The sequence below is a fragment of the Echinops telfairi genome, unplaced genomic scaffold, assembly GCF_000313985.2.
Source record: "Echinops telfairi isolate 266 unplaced genomic scaffold, ASM31398v2 ScPeMD7_60;HRSCAF=208, whole genome shotgun sequence".
Taxonomy (NCBI): Eukaryota; Metazoa; Chordata; class Mammalia; order Afrosoricida; family Tenrecidae; genus Echinops; species Echinops telfairi.
Window position 1 is genome coordinate 4,038,918 of NW_022103958.1, and position 22,286 is coordinate 4,061,203.

At 51.7% G+C, this 22,286-nt stretch overlaps 1 protein-coding gene across 3 annotated transcripts in view; it reads right to left on the reverse strand.

Moving 5' to 3' along the window:
- Nucleotides 1-41: 41 nt before the first annotated feature.
- The window catches only part of DDB2 (damage specific DNA binding protein 2), a 23,549-nt gene continuing 1,304 nt past the window's right edge, over nt 42-22,286 (reverse strand). The window contains exons 1-11 of one of the 3 annotated variants that reach the window (XM_045291018.1): nt 13,491-13,562; nt 12,947-13,144; nt 11,288-11,424; nt 10,789-10,980; nt 4,174-4,319; nt 2,983-3,082; nt 2,727-2,904; nt 2,309-2,451; nt 831-995; nt 659-704; nt 42-408 (exon numbers count right to left, since the gene is read on the reverse strand). In XM_045291018.1, coding sequence (XP_045146953.1) covers nt 251-408; nt 659-704; nt 831-995; nt 2,309-2,451; nt 2,727-2,904; nt 2,983-3,082; nt 4,174-4,319; nt 10,789-10,980; nt 11,288-11,424; nt 12,947-13,073 — 1,392 coding nt within the window. In that variant the 5' untranslated portion in view covers nt 13,074-13,144; nt 13,491-13,562 and the 3' untranslated portion in view covers nt 42-250. The other 2 variants (XM_004708436.2, XM_045291019.1) reach the window with 2 other exon arrangements.

Genomic DNA, 22,286 nt, shown 5'->3' on the forward strand with positions numbered 1-22,286 from the left:
TCTTTGACCAGGTCAGTGCTACAAGATCCACTCATAAGCTCTTCCTTGGATAAAATGTTTTATTGGCCATGTCAACAGCGAGAACAAACAATAGAAACACGCCCCGTCGCCTGCCTCTGCACATGGGAGAGAAGCTGGGCTCCGAGACAGAAGTGGCATGGGTCCCTGGTGCAGCTGGCCCCTCCAGCTCTACAGAAGCTTCCAGAACTAAAGCAGAAGCATGCCAGACGCACAGTGCTCCTGCTCCAACCTAAGACTTGTATACTTTCAGCCCCTTGAGAGACAGCCGCCTCTTCTCGGACGCATTCCCGGTCGATGATCGGAGCCCTTGCCTGGCACGCTTGTTTGCAGGTTTCTCTTGCTTTTGTGTCCCAGCTTCCACCTGGCTCCAAATGAGAATGTGGTAACCTAGGAGGAGAGAGACCATGTGAGCCCAGGACTGGGAAGAAACGCCAGGGAGCTGGGCGGCAGCCAGGTGTTGCCGTGATCCACAGCCAGCAAGGGGGAGAGCGCACCGAGGCAGAGAGACCGCGCTCTCTCGGCTGTCTTGTTTTCTGACCAGGGTGGAATGGGCCAAGGCTAGGCTAGGCGTACATAGCCCACCCTGGCCCGGAGGGAGCAGGATAGGGCCTGGCCAGTCAGGATTACGACCACTCACCCATCATAGAAGCCAGCGTGTCTCCCATGGGACTGAACTCATTGCGCTGCAAAGAGAAGAGGAAGTGTGGTGAAGGAATTGGCTGAGCCAGAGAAGAACAGGGTGTAAGAGGCCAGCTGCTGGGCAGCTGAGTGCTGCTTCCTCCCATCGCCATTCAAGGGCCCAGCCTCACCGAAATGATGCCGGAATATCCTTGGTCGTAGAGCTGACACATCAGCTTCCCTGAGCTGCCGTCTAACACATCAACCGTCCGTAATTCGTAGGGAGAATAACTTTTGAAATTGGGGTCTGGGTACCGGCCCACGGCAATGAGGTTGTGCCGAGTGTGCCAGGCTGCCTAAGAGAGAGAAGAAGACCGGTCATGAGAACACCGCGTTGCACCTGCCAGCAGTTTCATCCAGAAGCCCCAAGAGTGGTTTCTGGCTCTGTGTTCCTCTCCCATTGCAGACTTCCTTCGAAGGCCCTCGGGGCCACGTGTGGCCTGCCTTGCATTTCTCGGACAAAGCACAAAAGCGTCTGGTGATAAAGCCAAACAGGACAGGGTTCTGAAGTCACTGCTCTGGGCAGGTGCACACCCGAGAGCAGTGTGAAGGAGCTTGTGGCTGGAAAGGAGGCAGCGGACGTACATGCTCCCAGACTTCCCCGTGCAGTCAAGTCTGGCAACTAGTGGCATGATAGAAACCGGACGGGATTTTCCCACCATCTTATGTTCTGAAGGAAGTTAGGCGGTGCGTGGGAAGGAAGTGAAACACACGGTGGCTCGGAAACAAGCCCTACAATGCGCATGTGGGGGTGGGGGGAGGCAGGGTTGACTATACCTTGGCCTGGCTGGATACCAAGAACAAATGGGCTGGAGTGGGAGACTAGGACAGATGGATCGATGGAACACCAACTTGGGAAAAATCCTTGGATGGTATGAAGAGCTTGGACTAGAGGTGCACGGGAACCACTTTAATATTAAATCACTGTCTCTCTTTGGGTGCTTCCCAAGCGGCAGGCCTAGTGCTGAATGCTTTCAGTATATGGACCCACCCTCACTGCAACTCTTACCAGTCCGATACTAGCAGTGTTTCCTTCTCCCGATGTCGGATTAACTTGCTCCAGGACTCAAGACTCCACCCTGCAGCTGGTACCACCCCCCCACTGTGCTCCACTTAAGACTGGCCAGAGAAACACACTTTTTTAGGAAAAACTATTAAGAGTTGAAGCTGGCAGTGCTCAGCCGGCACAGGGGCTAGGGACACAGCAGGAATCAAGAGTTGAAGGAGGGGAGCCTTGGGGAACAAGAAAAGGGGAGCCGTAAACCAGTACAAGAAAACTGGGAAGAGGTGGGAAAATAGGGAACTTACCTGGTTATTAGAAGTCACCTCAACCTAAGGTTGGTTGGTTTGTTTTCAAAAGGGTGGTTGGTGGAGTCAGCCACCTACACACGTAGCCAAAACCAGGAGAGGAGAGCACAGAGGAGCAGGCCCTTAGAAAAGGCCTGAGGGCAGCACAGAAAACAGACCAGCAAGACCAGGAGGAACAGACCCGAGATGAGACGGTTTGGTGTCGGGACAAGATGATGCCTGGACAAGGTGTCTGGGATTCCAGCTTCAGCCTCTGCTCCTGTGCCCCCACTGGCTGACCCCACTTGCCTGCATCCCTCACCTGGATGGGGGTGAGGTGCTGGAATTGGCGGTGGGGGTGTGGGATCACGCACAGGGCCCTGTCCCACCGGGTGGTGGAATAAACTCGGATCTCGCTGTTCTGGTCAGTGGTCAGGAGCCGGTTTCCGTCAGGACTGAAACAAGCTGGTAGGACAGAAGGCCGCGTTGAAGGAGCCCAAGGCCCATGTGGCCCTTGGCCTTCCCGGGCACCCGCCCTCCACCCTCTACAGGGTGGGAGGGGAAGGATGACCCTGAGCTATGGGCTAAGAGTCTAGAAATTCCAGCAGCTGATGGGGGGGGGGGGGGGTGGGCAGGAGGACAGCCAGAGCTGGAAAGATCCCAAGACCTGAGTTTGGCTGATGCTACGGGAGCGGGCAGGCGGGCAGGGTCTCGGGAAGGTGAGGTTTGGTATGTCACACCTGCATTGACAGGATGCTTGTGTGGCAGTGAGGACAGAAAGCTGGAGTTCCCTTTAACCTGGCGCAGGTCCCAGATTTTCACTGACTGATCGACGGAGGCTGTGGCCAGGAGCCAATCACAAAGTGGGTTCAGGGCCACGTGGGTCACTTTCTTTTTGTGCAGCCTGAGATTCCATAGCTGCAGAGAAGAGCTGGGTTCAGGCGACGCCCGGGACCAAGGGTGTGGGTGGGTGGGCGGGGTCCCCCGTGCACGCACCTCCTGGCCGTCCATGTTCAGCAGGATTACCTGCCCCGCATTGTCTCCCGTGACCACCATCCGGCTGCTGGCAGACACATCCAGGCTGCAGAACCAGACACTGGGGGGGGAAGGTGTGGGGGAGGTATCGTGCTGTAAGGTTCTTGGGGACCAGTGCTGCAGCTCCAGTGCCCACACACCATGGGCATTCAATAAACATTTGTGGAATGAGTAATCGTCTCGCCGTGGATTCCCGGCGATAGAGACCATTTATCATCCAGGCAGAGGGTTTGGGAGTGGTAAGGCCCAGAAGTCAGTCTGGTGACTGCTGGGCCCACGATCCCCAAAGCAGCCAAAACCCAGAAGCAGAAGGCAGGTCTCCAAGCTTGCTTCCCTCCACAGCCCCAAGTTCAGAGGGAGATTCCCTCCCCACAGCTTGCCAGCCTTTGGGTGAAGAAATGACAATGCTGACCAAACAGATCACCCTGCTGTAGTCCTCAGATGCAGCTGAATAGGGACCCCTGCCCTCCTGAGCATGTAGGGGAATGCAGACATAACCCGGATCCTCTAGCTTGCACTATGGGTCCTTGAACTACTTGAGGATGGGGAATGGGGCATGGGGTACTTCGGGAGCCTGACAACCAGAATTCTCAACACCCCCCACCCCCACCATACTGCCTCTGGTCGTGTCCATCCAAACACCCATCTTCATTCCATGTGTTTCTTACCCCTCGAGGGGGCCCCACAATACATCCAATGCCAATCAGACTCCGTGCCCTCAGGGAGGGAGGATTTAAAAATCAAAGGGACAGCCATGTAGGTCATTTCTCCAGCCACACGTGCTTGCTGAACTGAGGAACTGGCCAGGCCATGGCAGCCAATGGAACGCAGGGAATCAAACCTGAGGTTTTTAGTTCTCGCTTCCTTGGGTCTCTGATGAATTCTACACTGACATCTAGTTAGGAACAAGGTCTAGTCTGACACATCCGTAGGCATGCCTTACGGAAAGGCTGAAGTCCTCTCCTAACTGAGGAGAGCTGATCCTGCTGGGATCAAAGTCAAGGCAGCCAAAGAGAAGAGCTCAAGAAATAGGCTGCAGGGTGGGAAGGCGAACACCTTTCCCCTTGCCAGGTCTGGGCACAGGAAGTTCACTCTGACAGCTCTCCCAGAACTACACCTAGATGCCTCTCCAGTCCTGGGTAAACTACTCACTTGCAGTTGTTTGAGCTGGCCAAAATTCGGAGAGTAGTGCCTTTAAAGTCTTGTAGCCTAGTGGTTCCCTCCATTGAGGAGGTGAAGAATTGGTTGGTGTTGAGAGGGTTAAACTTCAGCCCAGTGATGACCCCTCCAGCTCCAATCTACCATGAGGAAAGACAAAGCAGTGCGTGAAGACCACGGGCCCAAGCCAGGCCGCTTGCACAGACAGAGGAGCTCCGCCCCGGCTTGGGCCCAGAAACTAGAGATTGGGACGCTGGCCACAGTGTTTTCAAAATTTCTTTTATTTTTTTAAGGTAACAATAAATCGGCCCCTTTTCTGGTGTAAAGGTCTATGAAACTGAACACATGCATAGATTCAAGTACCACCAAAATCAGGATGTAGAAGGCTCCCCTGCCGGCCCACCCCCCCCACAGCTCCCGCAACCCTTTCTGCTCTCCCCTTGCAGTCGTACCCACCCCCACCCTAAAAACCACCGATCTGTTGCCAACTCTTCAGTTTTGCCTTGTATAGGCTGTCCTGAGGGAAGTCATGTGGCATGTAACTTTTTGAGACTGGTCCACCACTCAGAATCTGAGTGCCTCTGCCAGTCAGTGGCTTGCGGTTCCGTGGGGAAGAAGCGCTCTCTCCACTGTGTGGCTGTGCCTGAGTCTGCTGCTGGCACAGGGCTCCTTGTAGAAATGGTTCATTTTGGACAAGCGGCAGGAGTCAGACGGGGGCTTCTTCCCCTTCTCCCAGACATCCCGCCCAAGGATGGGAACCACAATGGCTTAGACACCAAAAAATAAACTCACGGCTACCGAGTTGGTTCCAACTCAGAGCGATCCTACAGGGCTGGGAAGAACTGCCACGGTGCGCTTCGGAGACTGCCCGTGGGAGTAGAAAGCTCCGTCTCTCTCCCAAGGAGCTGCTGGTGGTTTCAAACCAGCTAGCCTAGTGGTTAGCAGCCCAAAGCGTACTCCACTTCACTACCAGGGTAGGCTCCTAATTGCTTTCCACTAGCTTTAAATGATGATTCTTAGAGAAAGGGAAACTATCTATTTTTTAAAATGCCTTATTTGTGGACTTTATGCAAGAGGAAGTCATCCTGAATCAGTAGGTCAGACTCCAGGAAAAGGGTTGGCATCACATCAAGGCATTAGGAACACACACACACACACACACACACACACACACACACACACACCTTTTCAGTTAAAAGATGAGTGCTTTTTTCAGTTAAAAGATGAGTGCTTCCCGTCTGGTAACAGCAGACCAGGTGCTTCTGACCAAGGCTTGCACCAAGGACTAGAAAAATTGTAGTTGAAAAGAAAATCTACTGGACTCACAAAGGACAGACAAATTGCTTGAAAAATCGGCCAAGGACTTAGACATCTCACCTAAAAAAAGAGATACAAATGGCCAAGACGCCCGCACATGAAGAGATGGTCCAGGTCAAGAGTTATGAGCGAAAAGCCTATCACAAGGACAAGGAGATCCACTGCATAGGCCCCACCTAAGCCGGATCAAACAGCGTGAGTGAGGATGCGGAGAAACTGGAACTCTCGTCCAGTGCTGACGGGAATGCAAACCGGTCAAATCAACCATGGAAAACAGAGAAGTATCATCGGACCCAGTCACCCAATCCTAGGTATATACCCAACCTAGCTAAAAGCAAATCCGCAAACGAACTAAAAAGCAGGGAGTCAAACAGAGAAACCTGAGCCAATGTTTACTGCAGCACTGTTCACAATTGCCAAGGAGGAAAAAGCCGCAATTTCCATCGACGTGTGGAGTGAAACACAGTGGCACACCGTACAATGGATTATCGCTCAGCTGTCAAGACAAATGAAGTCGGACAGATGCTACAACGTGGGTGCACCGCGAACGTGCTGAGCCAGTCGGTCCGTCACAAAAGGGCAAGCACGGTAAAATGAAGTAGGCAAATGCAGACACCCAAGCCCGTTAGAAGTTACCAAGGGTGCGATGGGGAGAGAGAAGGGGAGAGGCACTGCTCGGGGCACTGGGCTTCTGTTGACAGCAGTGGACTCATATGGAAAAGGACAGTTGATTCAACCTGGTTGTACATGACGCACACAATAAGGCCACTGAATTATACATGAAAACCCAGTGATGAACTGGCAAATGGTGAGATGTATTTTTTACAATAGAAAAGAAAAAAAATCTGTGTGAGCTTTCCAATTCCAGTATGGTGGGTGAACTTGTGTCAGATCAACTTCTGGTCAAGGGCAAGTAGGAATCAAAGATAGAGCATTAAAGAAACGTTTTGTAAGACACTGGAGAGTGAGGCAGCAAGGGTCTGAAGGTCAAGCTCTAGAGAGAAGAGGAGCAGAAAGGTAAGCCTGCCATCTGGCTGCTGCTCTTCCCTGAGATTCCCAATGTGCGGCCTGGCAGAGAGAGGGCAGCGGAACAGAGGTGGTGGTGGCGGTGGCAGGCTGAGGAGTTGATTGGAGGTTTTGTGGTCTCCCCAGGCCAACCAAACCAGCTCTGGTAGAGTGGACTCTGATTCGCGGCACCCCGCACGTACCCACAGGCGAACTGTGTTCCACAGGGTTTTCCATGGTTGTGATCTTTCAGGCTTTTCTTCCATGGAGCGCCTGAGTGGATTCGAACCTCCAACCTTGCATCTATTTGTTTGAACCACCCAAGGACTCCTCTGAGCTAGACGTAGGGAGGGAGGCGAGAACTGGAGTGCAGAATGACGGGGAAGTGGTCTAGGGGAAAAACAACACACTAGCCTTTAGTTAGTACCCTTAGCATGCCAGGAATAAGGGCAAACAGGAGATAGGAAGCTCCGTTTCCAATCATTTCAGTTTTTATTGAGTAAGAAGATACCTCGCATGACGGATCAGGAAGAAAAGAAGACACAAATTACCAACATCAGGAAGATGAGAGGGGACATTACTACAGATCCTCTAGATCTTAAAAAGCACACTGAAAAACAGCTTTATGCCAATCAATTCAGCAAGTTAAATAAATGGACAAAATACTTGAAAGACACAGTCTACCAAAGTTCGTGCAAGAAGATAACAGACAACCTAAGAATCCCTCTATGCAATGTGCAGTTAAGAACACTCCAGGTCAGATGGCTTTGTTAATCAATTCTACCAAAAATTTAAGGAAGACATATCAGTTCTATATAAATTCTTCCAGAAAACAGAAAAAACGACTACTTCCCAACTCATTCCATGAGGCTCATGTTACTTCAATACCCGAACCAATGGTGTTATAAGAGAATTATAGGATATGTTTAAGTGGTCACCATACAGCAGGATATGATTCAATTAAGAAAGTCTTGGATTTCAGGATGAGCTATCTATGTAACCATGTGAGTAGAAGGATGGGTGTAAGTAACAGTGGATCCAGGCACAGAGATGCCCCAGACAGCGATCACCCAAAAGTGGGATTTCAGGTCATTATTTTATTCTTTATACTTTCCTCGATAGCTTGCTTTTTTTTTTTTTTTCATAATGAGCACAGGTAAGTTTTTAAAATAAAGCATCAAGCAATTTTCATGTTAAAATGTCACACCTGTTCCCTTACCCAGGACCTGAGAGATGCAGAGGTCAGAACCAAAGGCAAATGAATTAAGAAATTGCTCCCCGGACAGAGGTCTCAAGTCTACTTCCTGTTGTCGGCCTTTGGACGGCGTAATAGAGAGTTCACCTCAACACTGCCAGAGCCAACCTATTAGTTACAAAGCTCAACTTCCCAGACCAATCTTCATCAGCTACGTGCACGTTGTAATAAAAGGTGATACAAACCAAAAGCAGTGTTGTTGACCTGGCACAAATTCAAGGTAGTAGAAAGTCCTCATTTAGAAGCTTCTATCCCTACACCGTTACTAACACCTCACCACCTCCAGGTTCAGACTACATTGCTCTGCCCCCATGTCCCAGATTCCCGGGGAAACCAATCTTTTCCTGACCGGCATGAATTCTGAGGTGTTGACAGCAGCCAACCGGGTGGTCGCTGCCGGACAGCAGGGCAGGAAGACTGCTGGGCTCCCTCCACAGCCTTCATCTGACTGCCTTGCTCCTCTCTGACCTCCCATCTCATGCCTCCAATCCTAATCTCCCAAACCTGTCCACTCTGGCCATTTCTCATGGGCTGCTGGTCAACCCCCTCCACACCGGGGCGGCATCCTCAATTTCTACCCCAGAGATAGCAATGATGGAGAGCTCAAGTGTTTGGCCTACAAAGGGTTTCATTTCATTTTACTGCCAAGAGGAAACTGTCTGTAAAGAAAAGAAACCAGGATTTCCATAAAAGAGGCCAGGCTTACTGGTGAGAGAGCAGTGGCACCCCCCCACCCCAAGACTATGGCCCTTAGTCCCCCTTCGGGTCTGGAACGGAATTCACCTTTCCATGTTGGAATTATCAGCCACTTAAGATCAAAAGGGCAGTGTTTACAAATGGACCCAGGGTGGAAGGGGCATGGTGTGGAAACAGGAAATCTGCAGAGGAAGTGGGCTTACCGAGAGCCCAGTGGATGAGCTGGAAAAGAACATGCAGACTGGAGAGTGTGGAATTCCCGATCTCCTCTGTAACCCTTCACCTCAGTCACAGTAACATACAAATCAGGATTTCTCATCTGACACACTGTGGTTACATCCTTTTTTTGGGTCCGGAAGACACAGATAGCATTAAGTGACTCTAATGGCATTACTAAGGACCCTGGTGACACACTGGTTAGGTGCTGGAAAGGTAGAAGTCAACGCACCAACTGCTCTCAGGGAGAAAAGTATCTGCTCCCATATATGGACTCTATGGATACATGGAACGTATCTGCTTCCATAAAGATTACCGTCTCGGTAAGGCAAAAACAATAATAATAATATATAATAATAAGGGTTCTTGGGGAGTGGGGGGGGATAAAGGGGAGCTGATATCAAAGAGTTCAAGAAGAAAATGTTTTGAAATGATGGTGGCAGCAACTGTACAATTATGCTTGCTCTAAATGAATTATGGACTGTTGTAATATCTGAGCTCCAACTCAGCAGCCGAGTTGCTTGATCTAATTGAATTTGGGATTGTTATCCTATAAGCGCTCCCAACTGAAAACATGAAGATCACCATCTTGGAAACACTAGTGAGTCACTCAGTCAGATCTGACGCAACAGCGAGGGGCTTTTTAAAACGTCATCAATGACTGCCATGCTGCCACCTTCACCCACAGCTGCCGTCACAATTTCCCACCACCATAGAAAGAACCGCAGTGCTTCCTGAGCAAAATGCACACCCCCCCACAACTAGTAAACGCTAGACACCACTCTGAAAGGGCCTCCCTCTCCAGTGCACCCCTGGCGCTGCTGCCCCGACGAGATCAGTACGGCTCCTGCTGGCATGTGCTTTTGTGGCCCCTGCTCTAAATCCAAAGTTCCACCTTTTTTTCCACAGGAGAGCCCTCTGACATCTGCCAGCCACCAGGTAGGGAAGGTTGTCTCTCAGGAGGGAGGGGAGAGGGCACCAACACTCTCAGCCATTGACGCGTCACACTAACACATCTGAGACTATCTCTAAAAAGCCTCCACACCAAACCTTACTGCGCACACACACACACACACACACACACAATGCCTCCCCCCTTTTCTCATCCTGTATCTCAATGTTGTTCTTCCTCACGCCCCCTGCTCCCTGAGGTCAACTCTGAGCCACAGGGGGCTCCTGCTCCTCTGACACTCTGCGGCCTTCAGTAGCTGTCCTGTCAGCTCTCACAAACACCACACCTCATCCACCCAGTGGTACTTCAAGTCCTTCATTCGTTCAGCAAATACAAAGCAACAGCTACTCTAGGCCAAGCGCTGTTCCGGGCACTGGGGTACTGCTGAACCAGAAAGAAAAGCTGCCCCGCCAGCACCACTATGGTGCTCATTTTCCCATGGGCATGGGCATACGCGTAAACAAATACACCACACACTGCAAATACTGACACGTGTGGGAGGAGAGGAGAATAAGATAAGAAGATAATATGGTAGGAAGTGACTGGAGGGAGATCCTTTGGGCAGGGTGGTCAGTAGAAGCTTCTCTGAAGAGGCTCTCCTAAGTGGAGACCTAAACACTAGCAGGGAGCCAGTCAGGAGAAGATCACGGGAAGGAGCATTCCAGACAAGGCCCAAACTCACAGTCATCAAGTTGATCCCAACGCACAGCCACCCGGCAGGACAGAGAACTGCCCGAGATGGCTCAGACAGCTGGTAGTTTCCCACTTGCTGAGCCTGTGGGTCACCAGCCCCACACATGGCCCACTCGGCCACCAGGGCTTCGCCCCCCAGAAAGGAACAGCGAATGCAGAGGCCTAGCCCTGAGGGTTCTGGGTAAATTCCAGGGCAGTGCGCAAAGAGAAGTACAAGCTACAGCCAAGCAGACCAGAGGTGGTTGTGATTCTATTCCAAGGGGTGACTTCCTTCAGGGGGCTCAACAAGGCATGTCTTCTTGTGTCTTCAGGGCAGGCGTTCAATAAATACTTGAGTCTTATCACCATTCATGTGTTTTAAATGACCCCGGGTGACTTTGAATCCCAGTTACCACCCAGCTGTCACCGGGTGACTTTTCATACCTTCATCAAACATGTCCTTACCACTCCCCTCAGGTACAGGGCATTAGCTCACCCCTTTAATGAACGTGGGTGTGTCCGTGGATCTGAAGTTCCAGAGCAAGATATCGCCCCCTTTGGAGCCCACAGCCAGGGTGCTGGGGTGAGTGGGGTGCCAGGCCATGGAGGTGGCCCTCCTGTCAAAGGGGATGGCCTTTTGGGATATCCGGTATGTAGGCAGAGTGTCTAAGAACCACCACTGGAGACTCTGGCACAGGAAGAGAAGAATGACGTTGAGGATAATCAGCCCCACTCCAAGTCTTCCCACCAAGAACACTGTCATGCCCGGTCCCCCCACCCCCACCGTCATTCCCCACTATTTGTGAGACATGCAAGTGAATCTTGGAAAGCCAGGCAGCAAAGTGCATTCGGCTGGGACCTTGACAACCTCAAACTTCTACCTGGTGTGTGCCCGGAAGGCCAGTCACCAAAGCGACCCATCACCCAATTCCGCCACCATTAAAAAGGCCGCAGGCAAGCCCTTGAGCATGTCAGCCAGGGAACGCCTCCCTCACCTGCGGCAGCGTTGGGCAGGCAGCTTTGCCCAGCTTCTGCCGTTGGAGGGCTCTGACGATGCTACAGTGGAGGAACTGGGCCTTCGGGTTGGCCGCTCCTGTTCCCAAACAGCCTGAGTCAGACCTTCCATCGGGGTCTGTCAAAACACAACAGGTGCCTATTTCCCTCTCTGATCTCGCTCAGGAAAGGTCCCGCTGTTCGTCCAGAAAGCAAGGCCTTTTCCCCTCCCACCTACAGTGTGCAATCACAAGATTTTAAGACCACCTAGTCCAAATGACTGTTTAGGAAAAGAAGTATCTTTAAATCCTCTATTGAATCTGTAGACCCCAAACCCTATCCCCAGCCACTGCTCCTGGAAAAAAGAAAACTCACTGCCAATTCATGGTGACCGTGTAGGGCAGGACCCTATAGAACTGGCCCTGTGGGTTTCCAAGACTGTCACTTTGAGGGGGGGAGGCATATAAATGATTCTTTATGCCCTCCTCCATGCAATGGGGGCAGGAGCAGGGGGAAGTCTCCCCCACTCTCATGCAGGGAACAGGAGGTCAATGTATGCTAGCTAGTCTTATTGCCAGATGCCCTGTGGCTGGGGGGTGGGGAGTGGGGGAATCTACAGCCCTGGTTTTCTGGCATGGGTCCCCTTCACCAAGTCGCCTCAGGAGAGCTGGGGGCCTGGAGGCCCTGGGAGCTGCCCCCTCCCCCCCATCCCGAGTGTGCAGCGCTGTCAGGACTACATGGTATCCAGTGTGCAGTTGAGGCCCAGCAATGAGACTGTCCCTCTCTCCGGGAAGGTCTGGACTAGATCAAAGGAAACTGAGCTTGCTCAGGGGAAGGGGGGCACTGAGAATGAGCAATAAGCCTGGTGAGGAAGCCTCGTGGCACAGGGGTAATGTGCCGAGAGGCTACACACCAGGTGGGCAGTTTGAACCCAGCAGGCCCTGCAGGGAGACAGATGAGGCTTTCTGGTCCCAGGTTTCCAGCCTCAGAAACCCAACAGGGGCAGTTTTGCCCTATCCTCAAGGGGGACGTCCTAATGAGTCGGAATTGATTCCCCAGGCAGCGACTTTGGTTTGGAGAACTAAAACTGCATTTAAGGTTCTGATTTACAGCCAAGATCCAGGCTTTCCAAACCTAATTCTTTCATTCCAGAGACCAAAACAACAACACCACCTGCCTCAACTAGCCCCCCAACCCCACCCCGGCCCTTTCAGGCTCTGAGTCCACTCCCCACCCTCCTTACAGCCCCACCAAAGCCTTCAATGCGACTTCTAAGGAAGGAGAGATTGGAGGGCTCAGGACAGGCAGCTAACCACCTCGACTCCCAAAATTCCGCACACCGGCCCGGCAAGGCGGGATGCTCGGCAGCCGTTGTGTGTGTGTGAAGATCCCAGTACAAACCAGGAACTAGAAAAGCCCTTGTCTGGGATAACGGCGCTCTGCCCCTTCCTCCCGTCACCTGCGGGGAGTTCCGCCCGGGCTCCCCGGTCTCGGGGCGGGCAGATGTCAAAGAAGAGGCGAGCACAATGCACCACCCGGGGCGTCCCCACCCCGGGGCGGCCTTCGGGACCTCGCGGCGGCGCCGCGCGCCCCCCACCCCAGTCTCCTGCGTCCAACCCCGGCCAGCGGGCACAGGGGGCGGCCGGCACAGACAGACGTACCGGCGCTCTGCACCGACAACTGCTTGTTCTCCGGCTCCAGCTCCGGAGGGCTTCGGCTCCGCTTGCCCCGGAGGCGCGCGGCCACTTCGGGGGTCTTCGGGGCGTCTGGGCGTTTCCTGGGAGCCATCGCGTCTTCCGGGAGAACGGGGTACCCACCGGACCTTACTTCGAAATCATGGCATGAAGACTGAGTGGGCCCTGGGGAGAAACAAGCCGGGGACCCGGAAGACAGGTGGGCCACAGGTAGCCCAACTTCCCGCCAAGCGCTCCCACGGCTTTGGAAGCGTCTCCCGCTGGCCCCGCCCCTTCCAGGAAGCCGGGCAGGGCCGGAGTGGAGGGGTGTGCCGGCGCCCCGGAGGAAGCGGAGGGCTCCCCGGTAGCGTCGTGGGTTCGCGTCGGGCGTCCAGACGTACAACCTCGGAAACACTACGGGGCGATGCTACTCTGCTTTATGGGGGTCTCTGTGCGTCGGGGCCGACTCGCGGCCGTGAGTGTGGCCTTCTGAACTGGGCGTAGAATGCCACCTTCCCCGGGGGATGCCTACTCTCGGGACAGCGTCGAGCGAATCCAAGTCGGCGGACCTGCCAGGAGTAAAGATGGCCGCCAGAGCCGAGCCGCTCCGTGCGCAGCTTCTGCGGACGTGACGTTGCCTGGCCTTGGCGGGGAGGTCAGAGGCCAATCAAGGCGTCGGGGCCCGCCTTCGCGGGCTTCTTATTGGTGGAGAAGTCTGCACCCGCGTTGGATTGGCTGCTCCTTACAGCGTGTCGTTGGGGGCGGAGCGGCGACGATTTGAGGGAAAGTTAGCCGTTTAGCTGCTGTGAAAGCGGGGTGTCTTTACGTTTGCGAGCAGCGTGCTTGGCGTCGAGGACTTCCCTAGCCCCCTGGAATCCGACCCTCTCTTTAGGGAGCAGTTGAAGCCGAGTGTCGGAAACGTGTTGTGTGTCTGTCTGCCCTGGACCTGTCAGTAGCTACGCACTGCTTTGAGATCCGCAGTGTTCGACTTTAGCCAAAAGCGAAGGCAGTGAGCCTCGGAGGTGAGGTGGCCGGCCCACCTGGCCCAGGTTTGCCTAGAAAGGGGAACATCCTAGGGGCTGCAACAGCTTGAGCAAAGTTAGGAATGGCTTTTTGTTTTGTTTTTAGGAGAAAAGCAGCCCCGGGCAACGGACAACGTGCCTGGTCCTGTCAGTCAGCCTCGTTCTGTTGAAATAAACAGTGCCACGTACCATCAACATCACACCACGCTCTAACCATGAGTTAAGAACACGATCGTTCATGTCTGAACACAGACAGAAATGCGAGCTGTTATCTAAGCTCTGTAAATGATCAAACCTGTCCCTCCTTTTGACGAATGTGAATGCCTGCAGTGGAGCTTTGCTTCACCCCTCCCACCTCATCAAAACTTAACTCCCTGCCTAGTCCATCCTGACGCACAAAGACTCTGGATGGAGTAGAACTGCCAGGTTTCCAAGGCTGTAGCTTTGCTGAGCGGAAAGCCTCATCTTTATCCTGTGTCACGGAAGGTGGTTTCAAACTGCTGACCTTGCTGTTGGTATTGGGCGGAGCCCATTATCCCACCAGGACGCCTCCCGCTTTATATAAAATCTTTTTTAAAACTCACTGCCTCCAAGGAGATGCTGACTCATAGCGACTTGACAGGACACCGCCTCTTGTGCATTTCTAAGACTTAACTCTTGACTGGGCTAGAAAGACCCCTCTCCCGCAGAGCAGCTGGTGGTTAGCGGCCCAACCCGTCACTAACGGGTCCACGGTTCTCAGCCATAGGCAGCAGCGTCTCTAACTCCTCCATCCCCCACCTAACTTAACGTGACTCCTCACCTTCTCAAGACATCTCACAGAAACCTCCCCCTCTCTTCACCATTCTGCTGGTGTACCGCCAAGGGGGGAAGGGTGGGGGGACGCGCAGGCTCCTTTTAGACACGATCATTTATTTCTGCCCCAAAGGGTTATTGCACGCAGGGTTCCTTTGTTCGCCCTCTCTCTGACTTTCTTCCCCTTTTTGTGTGGCTGCACCTCCTTCCCTCTGTCCCTTCCTCTCTCTAGCTCTCCCTTTCTTACTTTCGGCTAGTCTCTCTTTCCTTTGCCTTCCAATCTCCCCTCACCCCTCCGGCTTTACTCTCATTCCAATCTAAACACAGGGCAAGTCGTTCACTCCAATAAAACCTGTTCATTGAAACCCACGCTCTGGGTCCGCTTTCTTTTGATTCCCATTCTAACGGGAACCACTACACCATCTTAGGGATACGGCTTATTGAGATTCCCATAGGAGCCCTGATGGCCTTGTGGGTTACATGCTGTGCTGCTTACTGGAAGGTCAACAGTTCGAATCCTACAGCCTTTCTACTTCAAGGCAACCTCTGCTTCGAGCAAACCAACCAGTGTCTGTCGGCTGATTCTTCCTGGTGGCTCCCCTGTGAAGGTTGTAATGGGATGGTGCTCTGTGGCTTTGTCAGTGGCTGACTTTTTTTTTAAGTGGCCAGGTTTTTCTCCTGAGGTACCTGGGTGGACACGAACCACCATCTTAGTGCAGGTTAACCTTTTGCAGGTGAACCGTGTGCACCATTTAAGATTCCTTAAATCTACCCTCAGATCTCCTAAACTCAAAAAACAAACTCACTGCCATTGAGTCAGTGGGAACTCCAAGTGACTCTAGGACAGAGTAGAACTGCCCCTGGGAGTTTCCGAGACTGTAACTCTTTACAGGAGTAGGAAGCCCTGTCTTTCTCCCAAGGAGCAGCTGGTGATTCTGAACTGCAGATCTTGCAGATCCCAGCCCAACTCATAACCACGCTGCCAGGGCTCCTTAAAATTAACGTGAGCTAAATTCTATAAATTCTTTCTAACACCCCCTTAGGAGATAGCAATCCCCATTGTTTCCTTGCAGCAAACAACACCAAAGTTCCACTCCTGGAGCACCGGCTCTCCGTGGTGATTGGCTGGGGGAGATAAAGGCGTGGGAGGTCGCTGGAGGAGAGTATCTTCGCTTCTTAATACTGCTGTTTCAGAAATACCACCAACAAGTGGCTTTAGGGAAAATACATTTCTTTCCTTGCAGTTCAAAGGCCAGCAGTGCAAGTTCAGGGTACCAGCTCTGGGGCCAGGCTTTCTCTCTCCGTTGGCACTGAAGGATGGTCTTCGTCCCTTTTCAGCTTCTATTCCTGGGTTTCTTGGTGACTGCCCTAGGACATCAATTTTCAATTTGTCTTTGCTTGCCCAAACTGCGCCTTCTGTATCTCAACATGGTGGGTGTAAGACACACCCAAGGCTGGAATGGCTGGAATGGCCTCATTAACATAAAGACACAGCCAGTCCCAAATGGGATTATATCCACAAATAAGTTATTGTTTGGTGCCATCAGGTGGATTTTTAATTTACAGTGACCTCTTGTGACAGAGTAGAATTGCCCCTTAGGATTCTCTTGTGTTTTATTGACTATGCAAAGGCACAGATCATAACAAATTATGGGTAATGTTGAGAAGAATGGGAACTCCCGGACACTTCGCTGTGCTCATGCAGAACGGATCCATAGCTCCTCGGGAGGCAGTCAGTCGAGCAGAGCAAAGAAATTGTGTATAGTTTAAACTCAGGCAAAGTGTGTATCAGGGTTGTATCCTCTCACCAGACTGATGCACAACTTGTGATATGCAGATGATAGGACCTTGCTTGCTGAAAGCAGGAGGGTCTGAAGCACTTGCTGATGAGCGTCAAAGAATCCAGCTTTGGTTATGGGTTGCAACAGTGTAAAGAAAACCAAAATCCGTATAACTGGACCAATAACAACACCAACAAAAAACCCTCACTACCATTGAGTCCATTCCAGTTCATGGTGACCCTAGAGGACAGGGTAGAACTGCCCCAGTGATTTCCAAGATTGTAGAGCCGAGTCTTTCTCCGGAGGAACAAGTTGGTAGTTTCCAACTACCTGGCGGTTAGCAACCAAATGAGTGACCCCTATGCCCCCGGGCTCCTGGACCAATGGATGACATCATGATAAATTGAGAGAATATTAAAGTCATCCAGGATTTAATTTTGCTTGGAAGCATCAGTGAATAAATCAAAAGATGTGCTACCTTGGGCAATCTGCCGCACCAGACTTCTTTAAAGTGTCGAAGACCAAGGATGTCACTTTGAGGACTAAGGTGTGCCTGACTCACTTCATGGTGTTTTCAGTCACCTCATCCGCATGTGAAAGTTGAACAATGAACCAGTAAGAAGACTGCAGAAGAATCGATGTCTTTAAGTCATAGTGTTGGCAACAAACAAACAGATCAGCCTTTGAAGAAGCACAGTCAGAATGCTCCTTGGAAGTGTGAGACTTTATCTCTTAACCTTTGGACGTGTTAACAAGAGAGACCAGCCGCTCACCCCACCCCCCAAGAAGAATTCCCATCAGAGGACAGCACTGAAGCTACAGCTCAGGGAGAGGGGCGCGTCTGATCAGAGCACACAGGAGCAAACAAAGAGGGAAGGAGAGGGAGTGGAACACATCCTGGCCCACCAAGCCCCGAGGACGATATTCCTGCTCAGAGCAGCCAGTGCACAGAGGACATAGGGCCAGTCCCACCACCAGACATAACATGGGGACAATACTGGAGAGACGCAGTGCGGGAATTGTGCCCAATCTGACCCCACCACACCAGGGCCACACTCTAAGGGGGAGCAACAGAGCAGCAAGGGGAGCAAAGCAATGAAGTCCCCGGGGAATACCAGGACATGGCACCGCATCAGACTCCACCAGAAAATACTCCTAAATGTCAACAAACAGACCTAAAATGATACCAGGGCATGGCACCCCATCAGACTCCACCAGAAAATACTCCTAAATGTCAACAAACAGACCTAAAACTATTTATAGGTTTTTATTTTCTTGTCATTGCTTTGTTGTTTCGTTTTCTTTTGTTGCTTTGTTTTGCTCTGTCTTGTTTTTGTGCTTATTATTGTCTCTGCATGGCTATCTAGATAAGATAGGTGGGATAAACAATCTGGGGGAGAAGACAATGGGACTGACAGAGCGTGGGGACACTGGAGAGGCGGGTGGGGAAAAGAAGTGGTTGTCAACCAACTCAGGGACACGGGAACAACAAGTGATCTAAAACTGATGGCAAGGAGGGCATAGGATGTGAGGTGGGGCTTGATCAAGGGCAATGTAACCGAGAGGAATTACTGAAACCCAAATGAAGGCTGAGCATGATAGTGGGACAAGAGGAAAGAGCTAGGAGGCAAAGGACATTTATAGAGGTCTAAATACAGGCATGTCCATATGTAAATATATTTCTATATAATGATAGGAAAATAGATCTATGTCCATATATTTATATGTTAAGTATTAAGGTATCAGACAGATATTGGGGCTCTACTCAAGTCTTCCCTCAATGCAAGAATGCTCTGTTCTAATAACCTGGCATTCGGTGGTGCTTACCTTCCCAACAGGATCGGTGAAGACAAAATGGGTGTATAAGCAAATGTGAAGAAAGCTGATGGTGCCCAGGTATTAAAAGATGCAGTGTCTGGGGTCTTAAAGGCTTAAAGATAAGTAAGCGGCCATCTAGTTGAGAAGCAACAAAGTCCACATAGAAGAAGCACACCAGCCTGTGTGATCATGAGGTGTTGATGGGATCAGGTATCAGGCATCAAAGACCCAGAACAAAAAATCATATCAATATGAATGAGGGGGAATGTGGGATGGAGACCCAAAGCCCATCGTTAGACAATTGGACATCCCCTTACAGAAGGGTCACAGGAAGAGACAAGCCAGTCAGGGTGCAGTTTAGCAACAATGAAACATACAACTTTCCTCTAGTTCTTTAATGATCCCCCTTCCACCACTATCATGACCTCAATTCTTCCTTCCAAATCTGGCTAGACCAGAATATGTACTGGTACAGATAAGAGCTGGAAACACAGGGAAACCAGGACAGATAAACCCCTCAGGACCAACAATGAGAGTAGCGATACCAGAAGGGTAAGGGAAAGGTCGGGGGAGAAGGAGGGAACCAATTGCAATGATCTACATATAACTCCCTCACAGGGGGACAGACAACATAAAAGTGGGTGAAGGGAGACATCAGTAAGTGTAAGACATGAGAAACATAAATTATCAAGGGTCCATGAGGGAAGGAGGGTAGGGGAGGGAGGGGAAAAAATGAGGAGCTCATACCAAGAGCTCAAGTAGAAAGAAAATGTTTTGAACATGATGATGGCAACATATGCACAAATGTGCCTGACACAGTGGATGTATGCATGGATTGTGATACAAGCCGTACGAGCTAGTCCCCAATAAAATGATAAAAATAAAAACAGGAGAGACCAGTCCCTGGAGAAGGACACCTTACTTGGTAAAAGCAGAGGGTTGGTGAAACAGAGAAAGGCCCTTCAGTGCAATGGATTGGCACAGTAACCTCCACGTACCAATGGTGAGGGTGGCACAGACTGGGCTGTGTCTGCTTCTATTGGGCACCCTCAGATCACTAGGCCTCAATTGACCAGGCAGCACCTAACAATCACCTTTCCTGGAGTAGATCACCAAGTCTTTCTCCCTGGGAGTTCCTGTGTGGGTTTGAACCACCAACCCTGTCAGTGTGTAGTCGAGGTCAGTTTGCATCAGGAGGGTCAGTGAGCCTCGCCTTTCGAGTTCTCGGGTCTCTTGCTTTCTGATGGTCGTATCAGGGTGCAGTTGCCTTAGCCAGTTCCCTGCTTCAGCTGGCAAGGCTCACTTCCTGTGAGACACCCCCTGAGGAGAAGCCACATGGACCTGCCCCAATGCAGCCCTGGGTGCTGGAGCAGCCCCATGGAGACCCCTGCAAGTGCTGAGATGCTTGCATGCTCTCTGATTCAGCTTTCCTCCTGCAGCCAGTCATTGCGTGTGTTTTGTGAGATTGAGGAGGACTTATGGGCTTAGACAGCACTGGGTTGGGATGCTTTCTTAATGTACATTTACCCTTGATATAAAGCTCTCTCTTATGCATATGAGTTTCGGTGGATTTGTTTTCCTAGTTTACCCAGACTAACAATATGTTTTCCTAGTTTACCCACGCACAATCGTTGCTTTGGTTTTAGCCCATCTATCTGTGAGAGTGGGGGATTTACAATATGTATTGCTCGGGGAAGGGGGGCACAATTCAATCCATGACAGAGAGAACCGAATCATCTTCTGTGACCGCCCTTCCCTAGAGGATGTGCAAGGAAGGAGCAGATAGAAGGTGAAGGTGAATGACAGGTGAAAGAATTGGTTCTACTGATGATTAAAAAACTAAAACTGATTCTGGCATAGTGGCTATGCATCGTATGGTCAGCAGTTCAAAACCACCAGCGCTTAGTGGGAGAAGGACAGGGCTTTCTAAAGAGTCAGCCTCTTCCCACAGTGGCCAGAGGTGATCTGCCAAAATGGTTCCCTACTTCCTTGACCTAGAAAACCCCACCAGATCATTCAAGTCAAGAGGGTTGAATCTTCAGGTCCACTTAAGAACACCGGAAAAACTGGCAGGCCATCAAGGGTATGCATATCCGGAGCCACCAAGTATTTGAAAGAAGTCACTCAGCAGCGGCAGTGTGAGCCCTTCCAAGGTTACAATGGTGGGCTTGCTAAGTGGGCCCAGGCCAGACAGCGGGCTTGTATCCAGGGTGGGGGCCCAAAAAGAGTGCTGGATTTTTGCCTCGCATGCTTAAAAATGCAGAGAGCAATGCTGAACATAAGGGTTTAGAGGGGGATTCTCTGGTCCCTGAGCACATCCAGGCGAACAAAGCCCCCGCGATGTGCCGCTGGACTTAGGAAGGAGAGAGAGCACCCGGCAGAGGGAGTAGGACGTCAAAGGCAGGGAGCTCACAGGCAGCCATGACAGCTGCACTGGCCAAGGGCCTGCTGCCCCGAGAATTCCCAGGCTGGGGAAAGTTTCTGTGGCGGATGAGAAAAACCATGTGTGGGCAGTGACAACCCTCCTGGCATGTGCCAGTGAACCTCTTTGTTTCAGGCAGGCTTTGGGCCCCCTCCCCAGGTCTTAGGAGCCCTGGTGGCACCACAAGGTGCTCTGGTGGCAAAGCAGTGAAAGCTAACTGAGAGGTCGCAGGTTTGAGTCCCCGGATGTGGAGGAGCATGTGGCATCTGTTTCTGTAGAGATTTAAAGCCTTGGGCATCCGACGGGCAGCTGGACCCTTTCCTGAAGGGTCCCTCTGAGTTAGAACCGGCTTGGCAGCAGTAGGTTCTTCGGTTGGGTGGCCTCATGGTATGATGCCCAACGGCCAATCCAAGGCCCCCAATGGAGAACGACCGGGCAGTCTGCGCCCATCAAGCCTACAGCCTGGTTGGTAACCCTGTCTCACGCTGTCCCATGGGTGACACTGGTCACTGCGTGTGGAAAATTCACCCGGTGCTTTGGCTTCCTGTGTGCCACTAAAGCCAGTGCCAGGGGCCTGGGGCATTCATATCTACCTGCGGACCCGCGGCAGCCGGCAGGATGGACAGAGTTTGATGCATCCTGGTTGATGCTGCTAATTTGAGAGTGAGGTGAGAGCACAAGTTATGCCGGAGCTCTCTGCGATGACTGGAGGGGTAGTCTTCACTTCTCGTGTGATCCATACTTCTGGGTTCCCATGAGGTGGGGGGGCCCTCAGGCCATTTCTCTGAGATCACCTTTTGAACATTGAGCCTTGAGCAGATTGATTTACGTCACCTGTAAGTCAAACCACGGTCTAATTGATCGAAAGATCTGTGCCCTCAGCCTCAAGAAACAGGCATTCCAGGGACCGACAGGAAGCTGTGTTTGAGGAGAAGTTGTTACAGTGAAGACACCGTGCTGGCCCATGCCCACGGCAGTGCCCCTAAGACCGGGCATACGAAAGTGGAGGTGCTCCCTCCTCTGAAACGGTTGTGGCTCCCTAGTCACAATCTAGAACAGCCCTGGTGGCATAGTGCTTCTGAGCTGGCTGCTAACCATGAAGTCAGCAGTTCGAATCCACTTGCCTCCCTGTGAGAGAAAGACAAGGCTTTCTACTCCCCAAAAGAGTCACGGTGTCGGACACCCCTAGGGGCAGCTCTAGCCTGTCCTCCAAGGTCACTGTGAGTCGAAATAGACTCGATGCGTGTCGAGTCACGGGGCTATCCCCAGTTTGCATGTTAAACAAACGTCAGTGCACTGCTGTTCCTGGTCAGACGGTGTTCGTGCTCACAGACACGAGGCGTCGCAAGGCAATTCATTCAGAAGCTGCTGCTGTGGCCGGCCCGAGAGCGTGGCAGGCAGTGAGTGCGTAATGCCAGTTCCTTTGAACTACAAAGCAGCACACAAGGCTTCTTTGGGGCGTTTTCTAGAACAGATAACATGGCCGGGGG